The following is a 20,556-nucleotide window of genomic DNA, read 5'->3' on the forward strand; positions in this document are numbered from 1 at the left end:
AGGGGCAATAAAACAAAACCAATGTCAAATTAAATAAAACATTTAACATTTTAATTTAAAAAAAAAGACAATTAAAAATGTTACAACTTTTACGATTGTTTTATTATTTTTAATCAAATTTAAAATGTAAATTTAAAAACGTTTAATATAAATTGAAATATGAACTGGTTGTAGTCAGAAGACTCACATCACTGAGGACCTCCTGAGCCTTAGCCACCCTGCGCAGCTCCGGGCTGTCGCTGTACGGGTAGAACATGGTCTTCTCTTCATCCCACAGCTTCGTGTACAGTTTCTGAACAAGGTGTAAACGAGGCGTAAACGAGGTGTAAACGAGGTGTAAACGAGGTGTAAACGAGGCGTAAACGGGGTGTAAACGAGGCGTAAACGAGGCGTAAACGAGGCGTAAACGAGGTGTAAACGAGGCGTAAACGAGGCGTAAACGAGGCGTAAACGAGGCGTAAACGAGGTGTAAACGAGGCGTAAACGAGGCGTAAACGAGGCGTAAACGAGGTGTAAACGAGGCGTAAACGAGGCGTAAACGAGGCGTAAACGAGGCGTAAACGAGGAGTAATCGAGGCGTAAACGAGGCGTAAACGAGGCGTAAGCGAGGCGTAAACGAGGCGTAAGCGAGGCGTAAGCGAGGCGTAAACGAGGCGTAAACGAGGCGTAAACGAGGCGTAAACGAGGCGTAAACGAGATGTAAACGAGATGTAAACGAGGTGTAAACGAGGTGTAAACGGGGCGTAAACGAGGCGTAAACGAGGCGTAAACGAGGTGTAAACGAGGTGTAAACGAGGTGTAAACGAGGTGTAAACGGGGCGTAAACGAGGCGTAAACGAGGCGTAAATGAAGCGTAAACGAGGTGTAAACGAGGTGTAAACGGGGTGTAAACAAGGCGTAAACGGGGCGTAAACGAGGCGTAAACGAGGCGTAAACGGGGTGTAAACGGGGTGTAAACGAGGTGTAAACGAGGTGTAAACGAGGTGTAAACGAGGCGTAAACGAGGCGTAAACGAGGCGTAAACGAGGTGTAAACGAGGCGTAAACGAGGTGTAAACGAGGCGTAAACGAGGCGTAAACGAGGTGTAAACGAGGTGTAAACGAGGCGTAAACGAGGCGTAAACGAGGCGTAAACGAGGTGTAAACGGGGTGTAAACGAGGTGTAAACGAGGCGTAAACGAGGTGTAAACGAGGTGTAAACGAGGTGTAAACGAGATGTAAACGTGGTGTAAACGAGGCGTAAACGAGGCGTAAACGAGGCGTAAACGAGGCGTAAACGAGGTGTAAACGAGGTGTAAACGAGGCGTAAACGGGGTGTAAGCGAGGTGTAAGCGAGGCCTTTCAGAAGCTCAGGACGTGGTCCTCACTTTGCTGTAGTTGGCAGCGTTCTTCACAGCCAGGACCAGCTCCGGGGCGTCCGGCGGCAGCAGGTACCGGTCCTTGGTCTCGTCCCACTTCTGCCGGTACAGAACCTGCAGGAGAGATGAGGTCAGCGGAGGTCGGCTCTCCTGCGGCTCCGCGGTCAGACGCTCACCTTGCTGATCAGGTCGGAGACGCGCTTCACGTGGACCACCTCTTTGGCCGTGCCGTCATACAGGCTGCCGGTCCGAGTCTTATTGCCCTCCATGCGGTATTTCACCTGAAGACAAGACCAGGACTTCAGCTCCATCCGTCAGACCAAAACCTGACATCCAATAAGAATCCACTAGAGGAATGACTATTAGAATAAATAATAAGTATTTATCAGTATTACTATTTATTATTAAAATATTCCTTTTATTTCTTGAATAAACTTCTGAGCCCTGTGAGCTGTGGTGTGTTTGGGGACCATGTGGTACCTCACTGAGCTGCTCCTGGGCCTTCCTGATGCGGATCATTTCAGGTGAATCCGTGATGATGGCGGGAGGCGTCCCTCTGGACACGTCGTACGCATGACGGTATTTATTCTGTGGAGAAGAGATCAACCCTCAAACTCAGTGACAAGATCATCTGATTCATACGTGATTAGTTTGATTCATAGAAACAGGAAGTAGCGTTGAGCCTGGTTGCTCACATGACTGTACTGCTCCATCATCTTCTGGCTGTGAGCCAGGTACGGGGTCATGAACTTAGAGGTGTCCACCTTGACCTTCTTCCTGACCTTCCTGGTGGGCAACCCATCCTGGAGGATGGAAAACACCATCAGACCACCTGAGGCCTCACAGCAGGAACACAGGCCAACACACCACGGCAGGCACTTTAGACAGGAATGTGAATTTATTGATGAAATAACAATGTGATCGTGTTCAGCCTAACAATACCTACCTATGACTCTAATAACCAAATCACTCAATGTCAAGACTTAAAGATTAAATCAGTGACATGCTGGATGAAACTGGACAAACATAGCTGGATACAAGGGGACGAGAACTAAGAGCTCTGTGCACCGCATGCAACCACATGGAGTCACATGCAACCACATGGAGTCACATGGAGTCACATGCAACCACATGGAGTCACATGCAACCACATGGAGTCACATGCAACCACATGGAGTCACATGCAACCACATGGAGTCACATGGAGTCACATGCAACCACATGGAGTCACATGCAACCACATGGAGTCACATGGAGTCACATGGAGTCACATGCAACCACATGGAGTCACATGGAGTCACATGCAACCACATGGAGTCACATGCAACCACATGGAGTCACATGGAGTCACATGGAGTCACATGCAACCACATGGAGTCACATGGAGTCACATGCAACCACATGGAGTCACATGCAACCCCATGGAGTCAGATGCAACCCCATGGAGTCACATGCAACCACATGGAGTCACATGCAACCACATGGAGTCACATGCAACCTCATGGAGTCACATGTAACCTCATGGAGTCACATGCAACCACATGGAGTCACATGCAACCTCATGGAGTCACATGTAACCTCATGGAGTCACATGCAACCCCATGGAGTCACATGTAACCACATGGAGTCACATGCAACCACATGGAGTCACATGCAACCTCATGGAGTCACATGCAACCTCATGGAGTCACATGTAACCTCATGGAGTCACATGCAACCACATGGAGTCACATGCAACCTCATGGAGTCACATGTAACCTCATGGAGTCACATGCAACCACATGGAGTCACATGTAACCCCATGGAGTCACATGCAACCACATGGAGTCAGATGGAGTCACATGCAACCCCATGGAGTCACATGCAACCACATGGAGTCACATGCAACCACATGGAGTCACATGCAACCACATGGAGTCACATGGAGTCACATGCAACCACATGGAGTCACATGCAACCACATGGAGTCACATGCAACCACATGGAGTCACATGCAACCACATGGAGTCACATGGAGTCACATGCAACCACATGGAGTCACATGGAGTCACATGCAACCACATGGAGTCACATGCAACCCCATGGAGTCACATGCAACCACATGGAGTCACATGCAACCACATGGAGTCACATGTAACCCCATGGAGTCACATGCAACCACATGGAGTCACATGCAACCACATGGAGTCACATGCAACCACATGGAGTCACATGGAGTCACATGCAACCACATGGAGTCACATGGAGTCACATGGAGTCACATGCAACCACATGGAGTCACATGCAACCACATGGAGTCACATGGAGTCACATGGAGTCACATGCAACCACATGGAGTCACATGGAGTCACATGGAGTCACATGCAACCACATGGAGTCACATGGAGTCACATGGAGTCACATGCAACCACATGGAGTCACATGCAACCACATGGAGTCACATGCAACCACATGGAGTCACATGCAACCACATGGAACCACATGGAGTCACATGCAACCACATGGAGTCACATGCAACCACATGGAGCCACATGGAGTCACATGCAACCACATGGAGTCACATGCAACCACATGGAGTCGCATGCAACCACATGGAGCCACTTGGAGTCACATGCAACCACATGGAGTCACATGCAACCACATGGAGTCACATGCAACCACATGGAGTCACATGGAGTCACATGCAACCACATGGAGTCACATGCAACCACATGGAGTCACATGGAGTCACATGCAACCACATGGAGTCACATGCAACCACATGGAGTCACATGCAACCACATGGAGTCGCATGCAACCACATGGAGCCACTTGGAGTCACATGCAACCACATGGAGTCACATGCAACCACATGGAGTCACATGCAACCACATGGAGTCACATGGAGTCACATGCAACCACATGGAGTCACATGCAACCACATGGAGTCACATGTAACCCCATGGAGTCACATGCAACCACATGGAGTCACATGCAACCTCATGGAGTCACATGCAACCACATGGAGTCACATGCAACCCCATGGAATCACATGTAACCCCATGGAGTCACATGCAACCACATGGAGTCACATGCAACCCCATGAAGGTGGTGTAATGTGAAGGTGGTGGAACGTGAAGGTGGTGTAGCATGAGGTGGTGTAACATGAAGGTGGTGTAACGTGAAGGTGGTGTAATGTGAAGGTGGTGTAACATGAAGGTGGTGTAGCGTGAGGTGGTGTCACGTGAAGGTGGTGTAACGTGAAGGTGGTGTAACGTGAAGGTGGTGTAATGTGAAGGTGGTGTAACATGAAGGTGGTGTAATGTGAAGGTGGTGTAGCATGAAGGTGGTGTGGCATGAGGTGGTGTAACATGAAGGTGGTGTAACATGAAGGTGGTGTAATGTGAAGGTGGTGTAGCATGAAGGTGGTGTAGCATGAGGTGGTGTAACATGAAGGTGGTGTAACGTGAAGGTGGTGTAACATGAAGGCGGTGTAGCATGAGGTGGTGTAACATGAAGGTGGTGTAATGTGAAGGTGGTGTAATGTGAAGGTGGTGTAGCGTGAGGTGGTGTACCATGAAGGTGGTGGAACATGAAGGTGGTGTAGCATAAGGTGGTGTAACATGAAGGTGGTGTAATGTGAAGGTGGTGGAGCATGAAGGTGGTGTAATGTGAAGGTGGTGTAACGTGAAGGTGGTGTAACGTGACGGTGGTGTAATGTGCAGGTGGTGTAGCATGAAGGTGGTGTAACATGAAGGTGGTGTACCATGAAGGTGGTGTAATATGAAGGTGGTGTAATGTGAAGGTGGTGGAACGTGAAGGTGGTGTAACATGAAGGTGGTGTAACATGAAGGTGGTGTAGCGTGAGGTGGTGTAACGTGAAGGTGGTGTAACGTGAAGGTGGTGTGATGTGAAGGTGGTGTAGCGTGAGGTGGTGTAACATGAAGGTGGTGTAACATGAAGGTGGTGTAACGTGAAGGTGGTGTAATGTTAAGGTGGTGTAGCATGAAGGTGGTGTGACGTGAAGGTGGTGTAATGTTAAGGTGGTGTAACATGAAGGTGGTGTACCATGAAGGTGGTGTAATATGAAGGTGGTGTAATGTGAAGGTGGTGTAACATGAAGGTGGTGTAACATGAAGGTGGTGTAGCGTGAGGTGGTGTAACGTGAAGGTGGTGTAACGTGAAGGTGGTGTAATGTTAAGGTGGTGTAGCATGAAGGTGGTGTGACGTGAAGGTGGTGTAACATGAAGGTGGTGTAATGTGAAGGTGGTGTAGCATGAAGGTGGTGTAGCATGAGGTGGTGTAATGTGAAGGTGGTGTAGCATGAGGTGGTGTAACATGAAGGTGGTGTAATGTGAAGGTGGTGTAGCATGAAGGTGGTGTAGCATGAGGTGGTGTAACATGAAGGTGGTGTAACATGAAGGTGGTGTAACGTGAAGTTGGTGTATCATGAGGTGGTGTAACGTGAAGGTGGTGTAACGTGAAGGTGGTGTAATGTGAAGGTGGTGTAGCGTGAGGTGGTGTAACATGAAGGTGGTGGACCATGAAGGTGGTGTAACATGAAGGTGGTGTAACATGAGGTGGTGTAACATGAGGTTGTGTAACATGAAGGTGGTGTAACATGAAGGTGGTGTAATGTGAAGGTGGTGTAGTGTGAGGTGGTGTAACATGAAGGTGGTGTAACGTGAAGGTGGTGTAGCATGAGGTGGTGTAATGTGAAGGTGGTGGAACGTGAAGGTGGTGTAACATGAAGGTGGTGTAACATGAAGGTGGTGTAGCATGAGGTGGTGAAACATGAAGATGGTGTAACGTGAAGGTGGTGTAATGTGAAGGTGGTGGAGCGTGAAGGTGGTGTAGCATGAGGTGGTGTAACATGAAGGTGGTGTAGCATGAGGTGGTGTAACATGAAGGTGGTGTAACATGAGGTGGTGTAGCATGAGGTGGTGTAACATGAAGGTGGTGTAGCATGAGGTGGTGTAACATGAAGGTGGTGTAACATGAGGTGGTGTAGCATGAGGTGGTGTAGCATGAGGTGGTGTAACATGAAGGTGGTGTAGCATGAGGTGGTGTAACATGAAGGTGGTGTAACATGAGGTGGTGTAGCATGAGGTGGTGTAACATGAGGTGGTGTAACATGAAGGTGGTGTAGCATGAGGTGGTGTAATGTGAAGGTGGTGGAACGTGAAGGTGGTGTAACATGAAGGTGGTGTAACATGAAGGTGGTGTAGCATGAGGTGGTGTAGCATGAGGTGGTGTAACATGAAGGTGGTGTAGCATGAGGTGGTGTAACATGAAGGTGGTGTAACATGAGGTGGTGTAGCATGAGGTGGTGTAACATGAGGTGGTGTAACATGAAGGTGGTGTAGCATGAGGTGGTGTAATGTGAAGGTGGTGGAACGTGAAGGTGGTGTAACATGAAGGTGGTGTAACATGAAGGTGGTGTAGCATGAGGTGGTGTAGCATGAGGTGGTGTAGCATGAAGGTGGTGTAGCATGAGGTGGTGTAGCATGAGGTGGTGTAACATGAAGGTGGTGTAGCATGAGGTGGTGTAACATGAGGTGGTGTAACATGAGGTGGTGTAACATGAAGGTGGTGTAACATGAGGTGGTGTAACATGAGGTGGTGTAGCATGAGGTGGTGTAACATGAGGTGGTGTAGCATGAAGGTGGTGTAGCATGAAGGTGGTGTAGCATGAAGGTGGTGTAACATGAAGCATGGTCTCATCATGCTTCATGTCTGTAAACATGTCCATCTGTTGTCATCTCAACACCATGAAGTCGGCCTTTAGTCATGCTCCATGCCCACGCTGCTGCTCTGCAGGAGCGTTGTACAATACGTATCATATTACTTCATAAATGTTTAACACATATGAGTTCACAGTGTATTATAATTCTTGTGGTGGGAACACATTATAATCACTGTTATAAATAATGATGTGATTATCATTTATTCTAAGAGATAAATCTGTGCAAGAACACAACATTCAGAAGAGTTTAACATGCATTAGAAGGACTGTAGTGGTCAGGCACTCTGTGACCTCGTGACCTCGTGACCTCTTGAGTGTGCTGTGAACTGTTGTCTCTTGGGAGAGGAGGTGCTTTACCTGCAGGGCCTGAGAGCTCTTGTGCTCCGTGACAGTCGAGGTTCTCATCTGCTCCACATGTCACAGATACAGGAATATAGGACACACTCTGAGCTTCACATGAGCAGCACACGGCATGGAGAACACCACAGGTCAGGGGTCAGGGGTCAGATCCAGGGTGATCTTTCTGCAGCTCGGGGCTCCACTTACACGTTAACACTGAGACTCCATGAGGGCTGGTGACCTGGAGGTCACCCAGAAGCTAACACCAGACCCAGAAGCTAACATCAGACCCAGAAGCTAACACCAGACCCAGAAGCTAACACCAGACCCAGAAGCTAACATCAGACCCAGAAGCTAACACCAGACCCAGAAGCTAACACCAGACCCAGAAGCTAACACCAGACCCAGAAGCTAACATCAGAACCAGAAGCTAACACCAGAACCAGAAGCTAACATCAGAACCAGAAGCTAACACCAGACCCAGAAGCTAACACCAGAACCAGAAGCTAACACCAGAACCAGAAGCTAACACCAGACCCAGAAGCTAACACCAGACCCAGAAGCTAACACCAGACCCAGAAGCTAACACCAGAACCAGAAGCTAACACCAGACCCAGAAGCTAACACCAGACCCAGAAGCTAACACCAGAACCAGAAGCTAACACCAGAACCAGAAGCTAACACCAGACCCAGAAGCTAACACCAGAACCAGAAGCTAACACCAGACCCAGAAGCTAACACCAGACCCAGAAGCTAACACCAGAACCAGAAGCTAACACCAGAACCAGAAGCTAACACCAGAACCAGAAGCTAACACCAGACCCAGAAGCTAACACCAGACCCAGAAGCTAACACCAGAACCAGAAGCTAACACCAGAACCAGAAGCTAACACCAGACCCAGAAGCTAACACCAGACCCAGAAGCTAACACCAGACCCAGAAGCTAACACCAGACCCAGAAGCTAACACCAGACCCAGAAGCTAACACCAGACCCAGAAGCTAACACCAGAACCAGAAGCTAACACCAGAACCAGAAGCTAACACCAGAACCAGAAGCTAACACCAGACCCAGAAGCTAACACCAGAACCAGAAGCTAACACCAGACCCAGAAGCTAACACCAGACCCAGAAGCTAACACCAGACCCAGAAGCTAACACCAGAACCAGAAGCTAACACCAGACCCAGAAGCTAACACCAGACCCAGAAGCTAACACCAGAACCAGAAGCTAACACCAGAACCAGAAGCTAACACCAGACCCAGAAGCTAACACCAGAACCAGAAGCTAACACCAGACCCAGAAGCTAACACCAGACCCAGAAGCTAACACCAGAACCAGAAGCTAACACCAGAACCAGAAGCTAACACCAGACCCAGAAGCTAACACCAGACCCAGAAGCTAACACCAGACCCAGAAGCTAACACCAGAACCAGAAGCTAACACCAGAACCAGAAGCTAACACCAGACCCAGAAGCTAACACCAGACCCAGAAGCTAACACCAGACCCAGAAGCTAACACCAGACCCAGAAGCTAACACCAGACCCAGAAGCTAACACCAGACCCAGAAGCTAACACCAGAACCAGAAGCTAACACCAGAACCAGAAGCTAACACCAGAACCAGAAGCTAACACCAGACCCAGAAGCTAACACCAGACCCAGAAGCTAACACCAGAACCAGAAGCTAACACCAGACCAGAAGCTAACACCAGACCCAGAAGCTAACACCAGAACCAGAAGCTAACACCAGACCCAGAAGCTAACACCAGACCCAGAAGCTAACACCAGAACCAGAAGCTAACACCAGACCCAGAAGCTAACACCAGACCCAGAAGCTAACACCAGAACCAGAAGCTAACACCAGAACCAGAAGCTAACACCAGACCCAGAAGCTAACACCAGACCCAGAAGCTAACACCAGAACCAGAAGCTAACACCAGACCCAGAAGCTAACACCAGACCCAGAAGCTAACACCAGACCCAGAAGCTAACACCAGACCCAGAAGCTAACACCAGAACCAGAAGCTAACACCAGACCCAGAAGCTAACACCAGACCCAGAAGCTAACACCAGACCCAGAAGCTAACACCAGACCAGAAGCTAACACCAGACCCAGAAGCTAACACCAGACCCAGAAGCTAACACCAGACCCAGAAGCTAACACCAGACCCAGAAGCTAACACCAGAACCAGAAGCTAACACCAGAACCAGAAGCTAACACCAGACCCAGAAGCTAACACCAGACCCAGAAGCTAACACCAGACCCAGAAGCTAACACCAGAACCAGAAGCTAACACCAGACCCAGAAGCTAACACCAGACCCAGAAGCTAACACCAGACCCAGAAGCTAACACCAGAACCAGAAGCTAACACCAGACCCAGAAGCTAACACCAGACCCAGAAGCTAACACCAGAACCAGAAGCTAACACCAGACCCAGAAGCTAACACCAGACCCAGAAGCTAACACCAGACCCAGAAGCTAACACCAGACCCAGAAGCTAACACCAGAACCAGAAGCTAACACCAGACCCAGAAGCTAACACCAGACCCAGAAGCTAACACCAGACCCAGAAGCTAACAACAGAACCAAAAGAGCTAACACCAGAACCAGAAGCTAACACCAGACCCAGAAGCTAACACCAGACCCAGAAGCTAACACCAGACCCAGAAGCTAACACCAGAACCAGAAGCTAACACCAGAACCAGAAGCTAACACCAGACCCAGAAGCTAACACCAGACCCAGAAGCTAACACCAGACCAGAAGCTAACACCAGACCAGAAGCTAACACCAGACCCAGAAGCTAACACCAGACCCAGAAGCTAACACCAGACCCAGAAGCTAACACCAGAACCAGAAGCTAACACCAGACCCAGAAGCTAACACCAGACCCAGAAGCTAACACCAGAAAGACCCAGAAGCTAACACCAGACCCAGAAGCTAACACCAGAACCAGAAGCTAACACCAGACCCAGAAGCTAACACCAGACCCAGAAGCTAACACCAGAACCAGAAGCTAACACCAGAACCAGAAGCTAACACCAGACCCAGAAGCTAACACCAGACCCAGAAGCTAACACCAGACCCAGAAGCTAACACCAGACCCAGAAGCTAACACCAGACCCAGAAGCTAACACCAGACCCAGAAGCTAACACCAGAACCAGAAGCTAACACCAGACCCAGAAGCTAACACCAGACCCAGAAGCTAACACCAGACCCAGAAGCTAACACCAGACCCAGAAGCTAACACCAGACCCAGAAGCTAACACCAGACCCAGAAGCTAACACCAGACCCAGAAGCTAACACCAGACCCAGAAGCTAACACCAGAACCAGAAGCTAACACCAGACCCAGAAGCTAACACCAGACCCAGAAGCTAACACCAGACCCAGAAGCTAACACCAGAACCAGAAGCTAACACCAGAACCAGAAGCTAACACCAGACCCAGAAGCTAACACCAGACCCAGAAGCTAACACCAGAACCAGAAGCTAACACCAGACCCAGAAGCTAACACCAGACCCAGAAGCTAACACCAGACCCAGAAGCTAACACCAGACCCAGAAGCTAACACCAGAACCAGAAGCTAACACCAGACCAGAAGCTAACACCAGAACCAGAAGCTAACACCAGACCCAGAAGCTAACACCAGACCCAGAAGCTAACACCAGAACCAGAAGCTAACACCAGACCCAGAAGCTAACACCAGACCCAGAAGCTAACACCAGACCCAGAAGCTAACACCAGACCCAGAAGCTAACACCAGACCCAGAAGCTAACACCAGAACCAGAAGCTAACACCAGACCCAGAAGCTAACACCAGACCCAGAAGCTAACACCAGACCCAGAAGCTAACACCAGAACCAGAAGCTAACACCAGACCCAGAAGCTAACACCAGACCCAGAAGCTAACACCAGAACCAGAAGCTAACACCAGAACCCAGAAGCTAACACCAGACCCAGAAGCTAACACCAGAACCAGAAGCTAACACCAGAACCCAGAAGCTAACACCAGACCCAGAAGCTAACACCAGACCCAGAAGCTAACACCAGAACCAGAAGCTAACACCAGACCCAGAAGCTAACACCAGACCCAGAAGCTAACACCAGACCCAGAAGCTAACACCAGACCCAGAAGCTAACACCAGAACCAGAAGCTAACACCAGACCCAGAAGCTAACACCAGACCCAGAAGCTAACACCAGAACCCAGAAGCTAACACCAGAACCAGAAGCTAACACCAGACCCAGAAGCTAACACCAGACCCAGAAGCTAACACCAGAACCAGAAGCTAACACCAGACCCAGAAGCTAACACCAGACCCAGAAGCTAACACCAGAACCAGAAGCTAACACCAGACCCAGAAGCTAACACCAGAACCAGAAGCTAACACCAGAACCAGAAGCTAACACCAGACCCAGAAGCTAACACCAGACCCAGAAGCTAACACCAGAACCAGAAGCTAACACCAGACCCAGAAGCTAACATCAGAACCAGAAGCTAACACCAGACCCAGAAGCTAACACCAGACCCAGAAGCTAACACCAGAACCAGAAGCTAACACCAGACCCAGAAGCTAACACCAGACCCAGAAGCTAACACCAGAACCAGAAGCTAACACCAGACCCAGAAGCTAACACCAGAACCAGAAGCTAACACCAGACCCAGAAGCTAACACCAGACCCAGAAGCTAACACCAGACCCAGAAGCTAACACCAGAACCAGAAGCTAACACCAGACCCAGAAGCTAACACCAGAACCAGAAGCTAACACCAGACCCAGAAGCTAACACCAGACCCAGAAGCTAACACCAGACCCAGAAGCTAACACCAGACCCAGAAGCTAACACCAGAACCAGAAGCTAACACCAGACCCAGAAGCTAACATCAGACCCAGAAGCTAACATCAGAACCAGAAGCTAACACCAGAACCAGAAGCTAACACCAGACCCAGAAGCTAACACCAGACCCAGAAGCTAACACCAGACCCAGAAGCTAACACCAGACCCAGAAGCTAACACCAGACCCAGAAGCTAACACCAGAACCAGAAGCTAACACCAGACCCAGAAGCTAACACCAGACCCAGAAGCTAACACCAGACCCAGAAGCTAACACCAGACCCAGAAGCTAACACCAGAACCAGAAGCTAACACCAGACCCAGAAGCTAACACCAGACCCAGAAGCTAACACCAGACCCAGAAGCTAACACCAGAACCAGAAGCTAACACCAGACCCAGAAGCTAACACCAGACCCAGAAGCTAACACCAGACCCAGAAGCTAACACCAGACCCAGAAGCTAACATCAGAACCAGAAGCTAACACCAGAACCAGAAGCTAACACCAGACCCAGAAGCTAACACCAGACCCAGAAGCTAACACCAGACCCAGAAGCTAACACCAGAACCAGAAGCTAACACCAGACCCAGAAGCTAACACCAGACCCAGAAGCTAACATCAGAACCAGAAGCTAACACCAGACCCAGAAGCTAACACCAGACCCAGAAGCTAACACCAGAACCAGAAGCTAACACCAGAACCAGAAGCTAACACCAGACCCAGAAGCTAACACCAGACCCAGAAGCTAACATCAGAACCAGAAGCTAACACCAGAACCAGAAGCTAACACCAGACCCAGAAGCTAACACCAGACCCAGAAGCTAACACCAGAACCAGAAGCTAACACCAGAACCAGAAGCTAACACCAGACCCAGAAGCTAACACCAGACCCAGAAGCTAACACCAGACCCAGAAGCTAACACCAGAACCAGAAGCTAACACCAGACCCAGAAGCTAACACCAGACCCAGAAGCTAACATCAGAACCAGAAGCTAACATCAGAACCAGAAGCTAACACCAGACCCAGAAGCTAACACCAGAACCAGAAGCTAACACCAGACCCAGAAGCTAACACCAGACCCAGAAGCTAACACCAGACCCAGAAGCTAACATCAGAACCAGAAGCTAACACCAGAACCAGAAGCTAACACCAGACCCAGAAGCTAACATCAGAACCAGAAGCTAACACCAGAACCAGAAGCTAACACCAGACCCAGAAGCTAACATCAGACCCAGAAGCTAACACCAGACCCAGAAGCTAACATCAGAACCAGAAGCTAACACCAGACCCAGAAGCTAACACCAGACCCAGAAGCTAACACCAGACCCAGAAGCTAACATCAGAACCAGAAGCTAACACCAGACCCAGAAGCTAACACCAGACCCAGAAGCTAACACCAGAACCAGAAGCTAACACCAGACCCAGAAGCTAACACCAGAACCAGAAGCTAACACCAGAACCAGAAGCTAACACCAGACCCAGAAGCTAACACCAGACCCAGAAGCTAACACCAGAACCAGAAGCTAACACCAGACCCAGAAGCTAACACCAGACCAGAAGCCAACACCAGAACCAGAAGCTAACACCAGACCCAGAAGCTAACACCAGACCCAGAAGCTAACACCAGACCCAGAAGCTAACACCAGACCCAGAAGCTAACATCAGAACCAGAAGCTAACACCAGAACCAGAAGCTAACACCAGACCCAGAAGCTAACACCAGACCCAGAAGCTAACACCAGAACCAGAAGCTAACACCAGACCCAGAAGCTAACACCAGACCCAGAAGCTAACACCAGAACCAGAAGCTAACACCAGACCCAGAAGCTAACACCAGACCCAGAAGCTAACACCAGACCCAGAAGCTAACACCAGACCCAGAAGCTAACACCAGACCCAGAAGCTAACACCAGAACCAGAAGCTAACACCAGACCCAGAAGCTAACACCAGAACCAGAAGCTAACACCAGAACCAGAAGCTAACACCAGACCCAGAAGCTAACACCAGACCCAGAAGCTAACACCAGAACCAGAAGCTAACACCAGACCCAGAAGCTAACACCAGAACCAGAAGCTAACACCAGACCCAGAAGCTAACACCAGAACCAGAAGCTAACACCAGACCCAGAAGCTAACATCAGAACCAGAAGCTAACACCAGACCCAGAAGCTAACATCAGAACCAGAAGCTAACACCAGAACCAGAAGCTAACACCAGACCCAGAAGCTAACACCAGACCCAGAAGCTAACATCAGAACCAGAAGCTAACACCAGAACCAGAAGCTAACACCAGACCCAGAAGCTAACACCAGACCCAGAAGCTAACACCAGACCCAGAAGCTAACACCAGAACCAGAAGCTAACACCAGACCCAGAAGCTAACACCAGACCCAGAAGCTAACACCAGACCCAGAAGCTAACACCAGAACCAGAAGCTAACACCAGACCCAGAAGCTAACACCAGACCCAGAAGCTAACACCAGACCCAGAAGCTAACACCAGAACCAGAAGCTAACACCAGAACCAGAAGCTAACACCAGACCCAGAAGCTAACACCAGAACCAGAAGCTAACACCAGAACCAGAAGCTAACACCAGACCCAGAAGCTAACACCAGACCCAGAAGCTAACACCAGACCCAGAAGCTAACACCAGAACCAGAAGCTAACACCAGAACCAGAAGCTAACACCAGACCCAGAAGCTAACACCAGAACCAGAAGCTAACACCAGAACCAGAAGCTAACACCAGACCCAGAAGCTAACACCAGAACCAGAAGCTAACACCAGACCCAGAAGCTAACACCAGAACCAGAAGCTAACACCAGAACCAGAAGCTAACACCAGACCCAGAAGCTAACACCAGACCCAGAAGCTAACACCAGAACCAGAAGCTAACACCAGACCCAGAAGCTAACACCAGACCCAGAAGCTAACACCAGAACCAGAAGCTAACACCAGACCCAGAAGCTAACACCAGAACCAGAAGCTAACACCAGACCCAGAAGCTAACACCAGAACCAGAAGCTAACACCAGACCCAGAAGCTAACACCAGAACCAGAAGCTAACACCAGACCCAGAAGCTAACACCAGACCCAGAAGCTAACACCAGAACCAGAAGCTAACACCAGACCCAGAAGCTAACACCAGAACCAGAAGCTAACACCAGACCCAGAAGCTAACACCAGAACCAGAAGCTAACACCAGAACCAGAAGCTAACACCAGACCCAGAAGCTAACACCAGAACCAGAAGCTAACACCAGAACCAGAAGCTAACACCAGAACCAGAAGCTAACACCAGACCCAGAAGCTAACACCAGAACCAGAAGCTAACACCAGACCCAGAAGCTAACACCAGAACCAGAAGCTAACACCAGAACCAGAAGCTAACACCAGACCCAGAAGCTAACACCAGAACCAGAAGCTAACACCAGAACCAGAAGCTAACACCAGACCCAGAAGCTAACATCAGAACCAGAAGCTAACACCAGACCCAGAAGCTAACACCAGACCCAGAAGCTAACACCAGAACCAGAAGCTAACACCAGAACCAGAAGCTAACACCAGACCCAGAAGCTAACACCAGACCCAGAAGCTAACACCAGAACCAGAAGGTAACACCAGACCCAGAAGCTAACACCAGACCCAGAAGCTAACACCAGAACCAGAAGCTAACACCAGACCCAGAAGCTAACACCAGAACCAGAAGCTAACACCAGACCCAGAAGCTAACATCAGAACCAGTAGCTAACACCAGAACCAGAAGCTAACACCAGACCCAGAAGCTAACACCAGAACCAGAAGCTAACACCAGACCCAGAAGCTAACACCAGAACCAGAAGCTAACACCAGACCCAGAAGCTAACACCAGACCCAGAAGCTAACACCAGAACCAGAAGCTAACATCAGAACCAGAAGCTAACACCAGAACCAGAAGCTAACACCAGACCCAGAAGCTAACACCAGAACCAGAAGCTAACACCAGAACCAGAAGCTAACACCAGACCCAGAAGCTAACACCAGAACCAGAAGCTAACACCAGACCCAGAAGCTAACACCAGAACCAGAAGCTAACACCAGACCCAGAAGCTAACACCAGACCCAGAAGCTAACACCAGAACCAGAAGCTAACCTCTACCAGAGCTGCAGAAAGAACATCTCAATCAGTGGCTTCAACCTGCTGGAGACCGGAGAGAACCAGAAGAGGAGGAGCTCTCCATGCAGGAGAACAGAAGACAGCTACACCTCCCTCTCTTCATCTCTCTTCACCTCCCTCTCTTCACCTCTCTTCACCTCTCTCTCTTCACCTCCCTCTCTTCACCTCCCTCTCTTCACCTCTCTTCACCTCCCTCTCTTCACCTCCCTCTCTTCACCTCTCTCTCTTCACTCCCTCTCTTCACCTCTCTTCACCTCTCTTCACCTCTCTCTCTTCACCTCCCTCTCTTCACCTCTCTTCACCTCCCTCTCTTCACCTCCCTCTCTTCACCTCTCTTCACCTCTCTTCACCTCTCTCTTCACCTCCCTCTCTTCACCTCTCCCTCTCTTCACCTCCCTCTCTTCACCTCCCTCTCTTCACCTCTCTCTCTCTCTTCACCTCCCTCTCTCTCTCTCTTCACCTCTCTCTCTCTCTCTTCACCTCCCTCTCTCTCTCTCTTCACCTCCCTCTCTTCACCTCTCTCTCTCTTCACCTCCCTCTCTTCACCTCTCTCTCTCTTCACCTCCCTCTCTTCTCTCCACCAACCTGCCGTCGATGTGCACTTCTAGATGTGTGTGAGTGCCAGACGGAGATCAAATAGAGATGTTGTATATAACATAATTTACAGTCTCTCCATCTGTTCATATTTATATATGAATTATACGTCTTGTTTAATATATGGACCGGGTCATCATTGGAAATGAAAACGTTTTCTCAAAAATAATATATATATATATATATATATGTATTTAAATGTGGAGATATATTTATTTTTATATTTATTTATTTATATATAATTATTTATATATATATATATTTATATAGATACATAGGTATATAGATAGTAATAATACTAATAATATATGTCTGATATCATCAAGTATAAACAATAAACTGATTTGGCGTCCCTTCCAGACCCTCCTTGTCGGTGGGGGTGTGTCCTCACTGATGGATCTCTGTGTCGGTGCAGTCCTCGTGAGGAGCCTCCTCCTGCCTCCTCCTCCTCCTACCTCCTCCTACCTCCTCCTGCCTCCTCCTCCTCCTCCTACCTCCTCCTGCCTCCTCCTCCTACCTCCTACCTCCTCCTGCCTCCTCCTCCTCCTCCTCCTCTCCTCCTACCTCCTCCTGTCTCCTCCTGCCTCCTCCTGCTCTCCTCCTACCTCCTCCTGCCTCCTCCTGCTCTCCTCCTACCTCCTCCTGCCTCCTGCCTCCTCCTGTCTCCTCCTGCCTCCTCCTACCTCCTCCTGCCTCCTCCTGCCTCCTCCTGCAGCTCAGCGGCCTGGTGGTTCTCCCGGCCTGAGAGGAGCAGCCGTCCCTCTGACTGAATCTCTCCACAGTGCAGATGAAAGTCTCAGTGAAATCAGAGTGTACTGGTCTCAGTTGATCCGTTAGCTCCGCCTCCCAAACGATTCACATCTTTGCAGTGAAGATGTGAATCTCTTTGAAACAGTCGGTCTGAGCTCGGGGAGCGGACTGACCCCCGAGCTCAGACCAGCGAGGTCAAGAATACGAGGCAAACTTTAATCCTATTTCACCAGGAAATATGAGATTAAGCTGTTAGCCTTCTGCTTTCACTCTTCCATTGGACACTGAGTCAGAAACACAGAACAATACTCACACCTACACACACCTACACACACCTACACACCGCTCAGCAGACACATGCACAGGGGGTTAGACCACCTGGAGGAACACACAGGGACCAGGAGAGAGGAACACTACAAGGGGCCTAATGGGCCCTCATGAGGACCTGGAAGGGTCCACTAGCACGAGTGATGAGCTAGAGCAGCTCAGTCAGATATCTGATGAGACCTCACTGCTCTCAGGGATTACAGATATATATATATATATACCTATATATATACACATACATATACCGATATATATATATAACTATATATATATACACATATATATATATAACTATATATATATAGAAAATACCTATATATACTGTATATATCTTTATATATAAACATATATATATATATGTATTTATATAAATATATATATATATATACAAATATATATATATACATATATATATATGTATATATATATACCTATATATACATATATATATACATATATATATATGTATATGTACATATATATGTATATATATATATACTGTATATATGATTTCCTTTTCAGCACAAATCACAATGTCCCAGTGAAATATAGTTGTGTCTGAAACCGGATCCAGCATGAACTGCTGACTGGAGGGGGGTCACTACCTTAACTATTCATAGGGGCCCTGGACCTGGACCTGGACCTGCAGGTCCTGTATTGAACCTACAGGGAATCCATCCGGCTGGAAACAACTCAAACTAGCAGGCATTCATTGTGAGTGCTCCACAGAGGAAAGGGAGAACACTTCCACTTACCTCGCCCACCGTCTCCTCCTCATACTCCTCATACTCCTCATACTCCTCCACAACCTCCGTCATCTTGAGACGGATTTAGAGTTTCTGCCAAAACACAGACGACATTTATTATTAATATTTGATGTCATCAGCAGAGCTGCATTACATGTTCCATCAGCTCATGGGGGCTCAGACATAAGACCAGCGGAGGTATTTTAGGACCGCCCCCCCGCTGAACCCCGTTACCCCCACTCACACAGAGGAAATCACACACAGCAAACGCATTCTAGAGAACTACTAAATACACTGATGTGGAACTACAAGTACCAAGCCAGAGGCTCCAGTGTTTCTGACAGGAACCTCAAGAACCCTCACAGAGCGACACAGAAACGTGTGAGACGCCTCACGAACTACAACGTGTGTGAATCTGTAGTTCAGGAGCTCCGAGCAGCAGGTGAGCCGCTGAGCGCAGGGCGGCGGCCTGAATGAGCCCCGGCCACCACGCGGCTCAGAGGAGCTGACGGTGCCTGAATGAGCCCCGGCCACCACGCGGCTCAGAGGAGCTGACGGTGCCTGAATGAGCCCCGGCCACCACGCGGCTCAGAGGAGCTGACGGTGCCTGAATGAGCCCCGGCCACCACGCGGCGGTGCCTGAATGAGCCCCGGCCACCACCCGGCTCAGAGGAGCTGACGGTGCCTGAATGAGCCCCGGCCACCACGCGGCTCAGAGGAGCTGACGGATGGCCACAGCTGCCCGGCAGCGCCTCAGCTATGTGACATGTAAGCCAATGCCGCAGCCTGATTGGTCGACTCTGTTTAGGGACCGGCGGGGCCAATGCCTTCTGAGGCTGCAGGTTAAATATAGGACGGCATACTAAGTACCTTTTTAGAACTCGATTGCCCTCTCTTTAAAACAAAACGCAAGTTTCCCTTCAAAAAGAACAAAGAAAGCGATAAAGCCGAGTGGGGGAGGAAGACGCTGCTACATCCAGAGCCCGAGGTCCCGACCGGGGGTTATTCCTCAATGTGGAACCGTCTGGCTCTTTATCCCTCAGCCGGATCCAGAGGACGCCGGGCGCCGAGTGGATGAAGCCATGCAGTGAGCGCCGTGCTGCCGTTTCCCGTTTCTTTGCTTACCGGTCTGTAAAGTTAAAGGTCTCCAAGCAGCCAAAGTCTCCCAGCTTCCCTCCAGAGAAGCACCGGGCGACAGCACACAGCTGCGATGTCCACCCAGGTTATCATGTGGCCGGCGCGGCCAATCACAGGCCGGCGTGCTCGGGTTTCAGGATCTAAATATACCCAGACGATCCTTCCAGAAAAGCACCTGTTGAGGCCGATGCATCAGCGGTTCGGTTATGAGGAAGGGGAGCGGGGGGGAGCCGGGGTCAGACAACACGGACCCACGGGGTCACACATGCCGTGTGGCGGTTCTGGAGGAGCCCGCGGGTCGGGTACCGACTGCTGAAGGCCGGAGGCCGCCTGACCCGGCTCGGCCGCGCAGGAATCAGGTCAACATCAGAAACAAGAACTAACAGCATCCTGATGAATCAGCTCTCTGTGGTGGTTCATCATATCATGTGTTGGTGGAGTTATTTTGCATGTTTGTATTCCATATAAAAGATACATAGATAGATAGATATATACTTTATTAATCCCCAAGGGGAAATTTGTCGTAACAGTAGCAGCACCAATAAACTAAACACACAAGAATAAAAAATTAAATATCAAACAAAATAT

General features: G+C 49.4%; 1 protein-coding gene across 1 annotated transcript; it reads right to left on the reverse strand.

The window, feature by feature from the left end:
• Positions 1–142: 142 nt before the first annotated feature.
• On the reverse strand, positions 143–19,240 carry LOC130207822 (nebulin-like). The gene is made up of 8 exons (XM_056436543.1): positions 19,147–19,240; positions 18,841–18,924; positions 7,440–7,487; positions 2,053–2,160; positions 1,838–1,945; positions 1,534–1,638; positions 1,367–1,471; positions 143–292 (listed from the first exon to the last, which is right to left on the reverse strand). Exons 2-8 carry the CDS (start codon positions 18,901–18,903, stop codon positions 143–145), a joined length of 687 nt encoding a protein of 228 aa, XP_056292518.1. The 5' UTR covers positions 18,904–18,924; positions 19,147–19,240.
• Positions 19,241–20,556: the final 1,316 nt, after the last annotated feature.

Source organism: Pseudoliparis swirei, chromosome 2 (genome assembly GCF_029220125.1).
Source record: "Pseudoliparis swirei isolate HS2019 ecotype Mariana Trench chromosome 2, NWPU_hadal_v1, whole genome shotgun sequence".
Classification (NCBI taxonomy): domain Eukaryota; kingdom Metazoa; phylum Chordata; class Actinopteri; order Perciformes; family Liparidae; genus Pseudoliparis; species Pseudoliparis swirei.

What these genes read in the sequence shown, in the direction of transcription:
- LOC130207822 (XM_056436543.1), bottom strand. Translation starts at nt 18,903, where the DNA reads ATGACGGAGGTTGTGGAGGAGTATGAGGAGTATGAGGAGTATGAGGAG. An exon ending in TGATGGAGCAGTACAGTCAT is followed by an intron (nt 1,946 to 2,052) that starts GTGAGCAACCAG and finishes TCTTCTCCACAG; the next exon opens with AATAAATACCGTCATGCGTA. An exon ending in ACGCTGCCAACTACAGCAAA is followed by an intron (nt 293 to 1,366) that starts GTGAGGACCACG and finishes CACCTTGTTCAG; the next exon opens with AAACTGTACACGAAGCTGTG.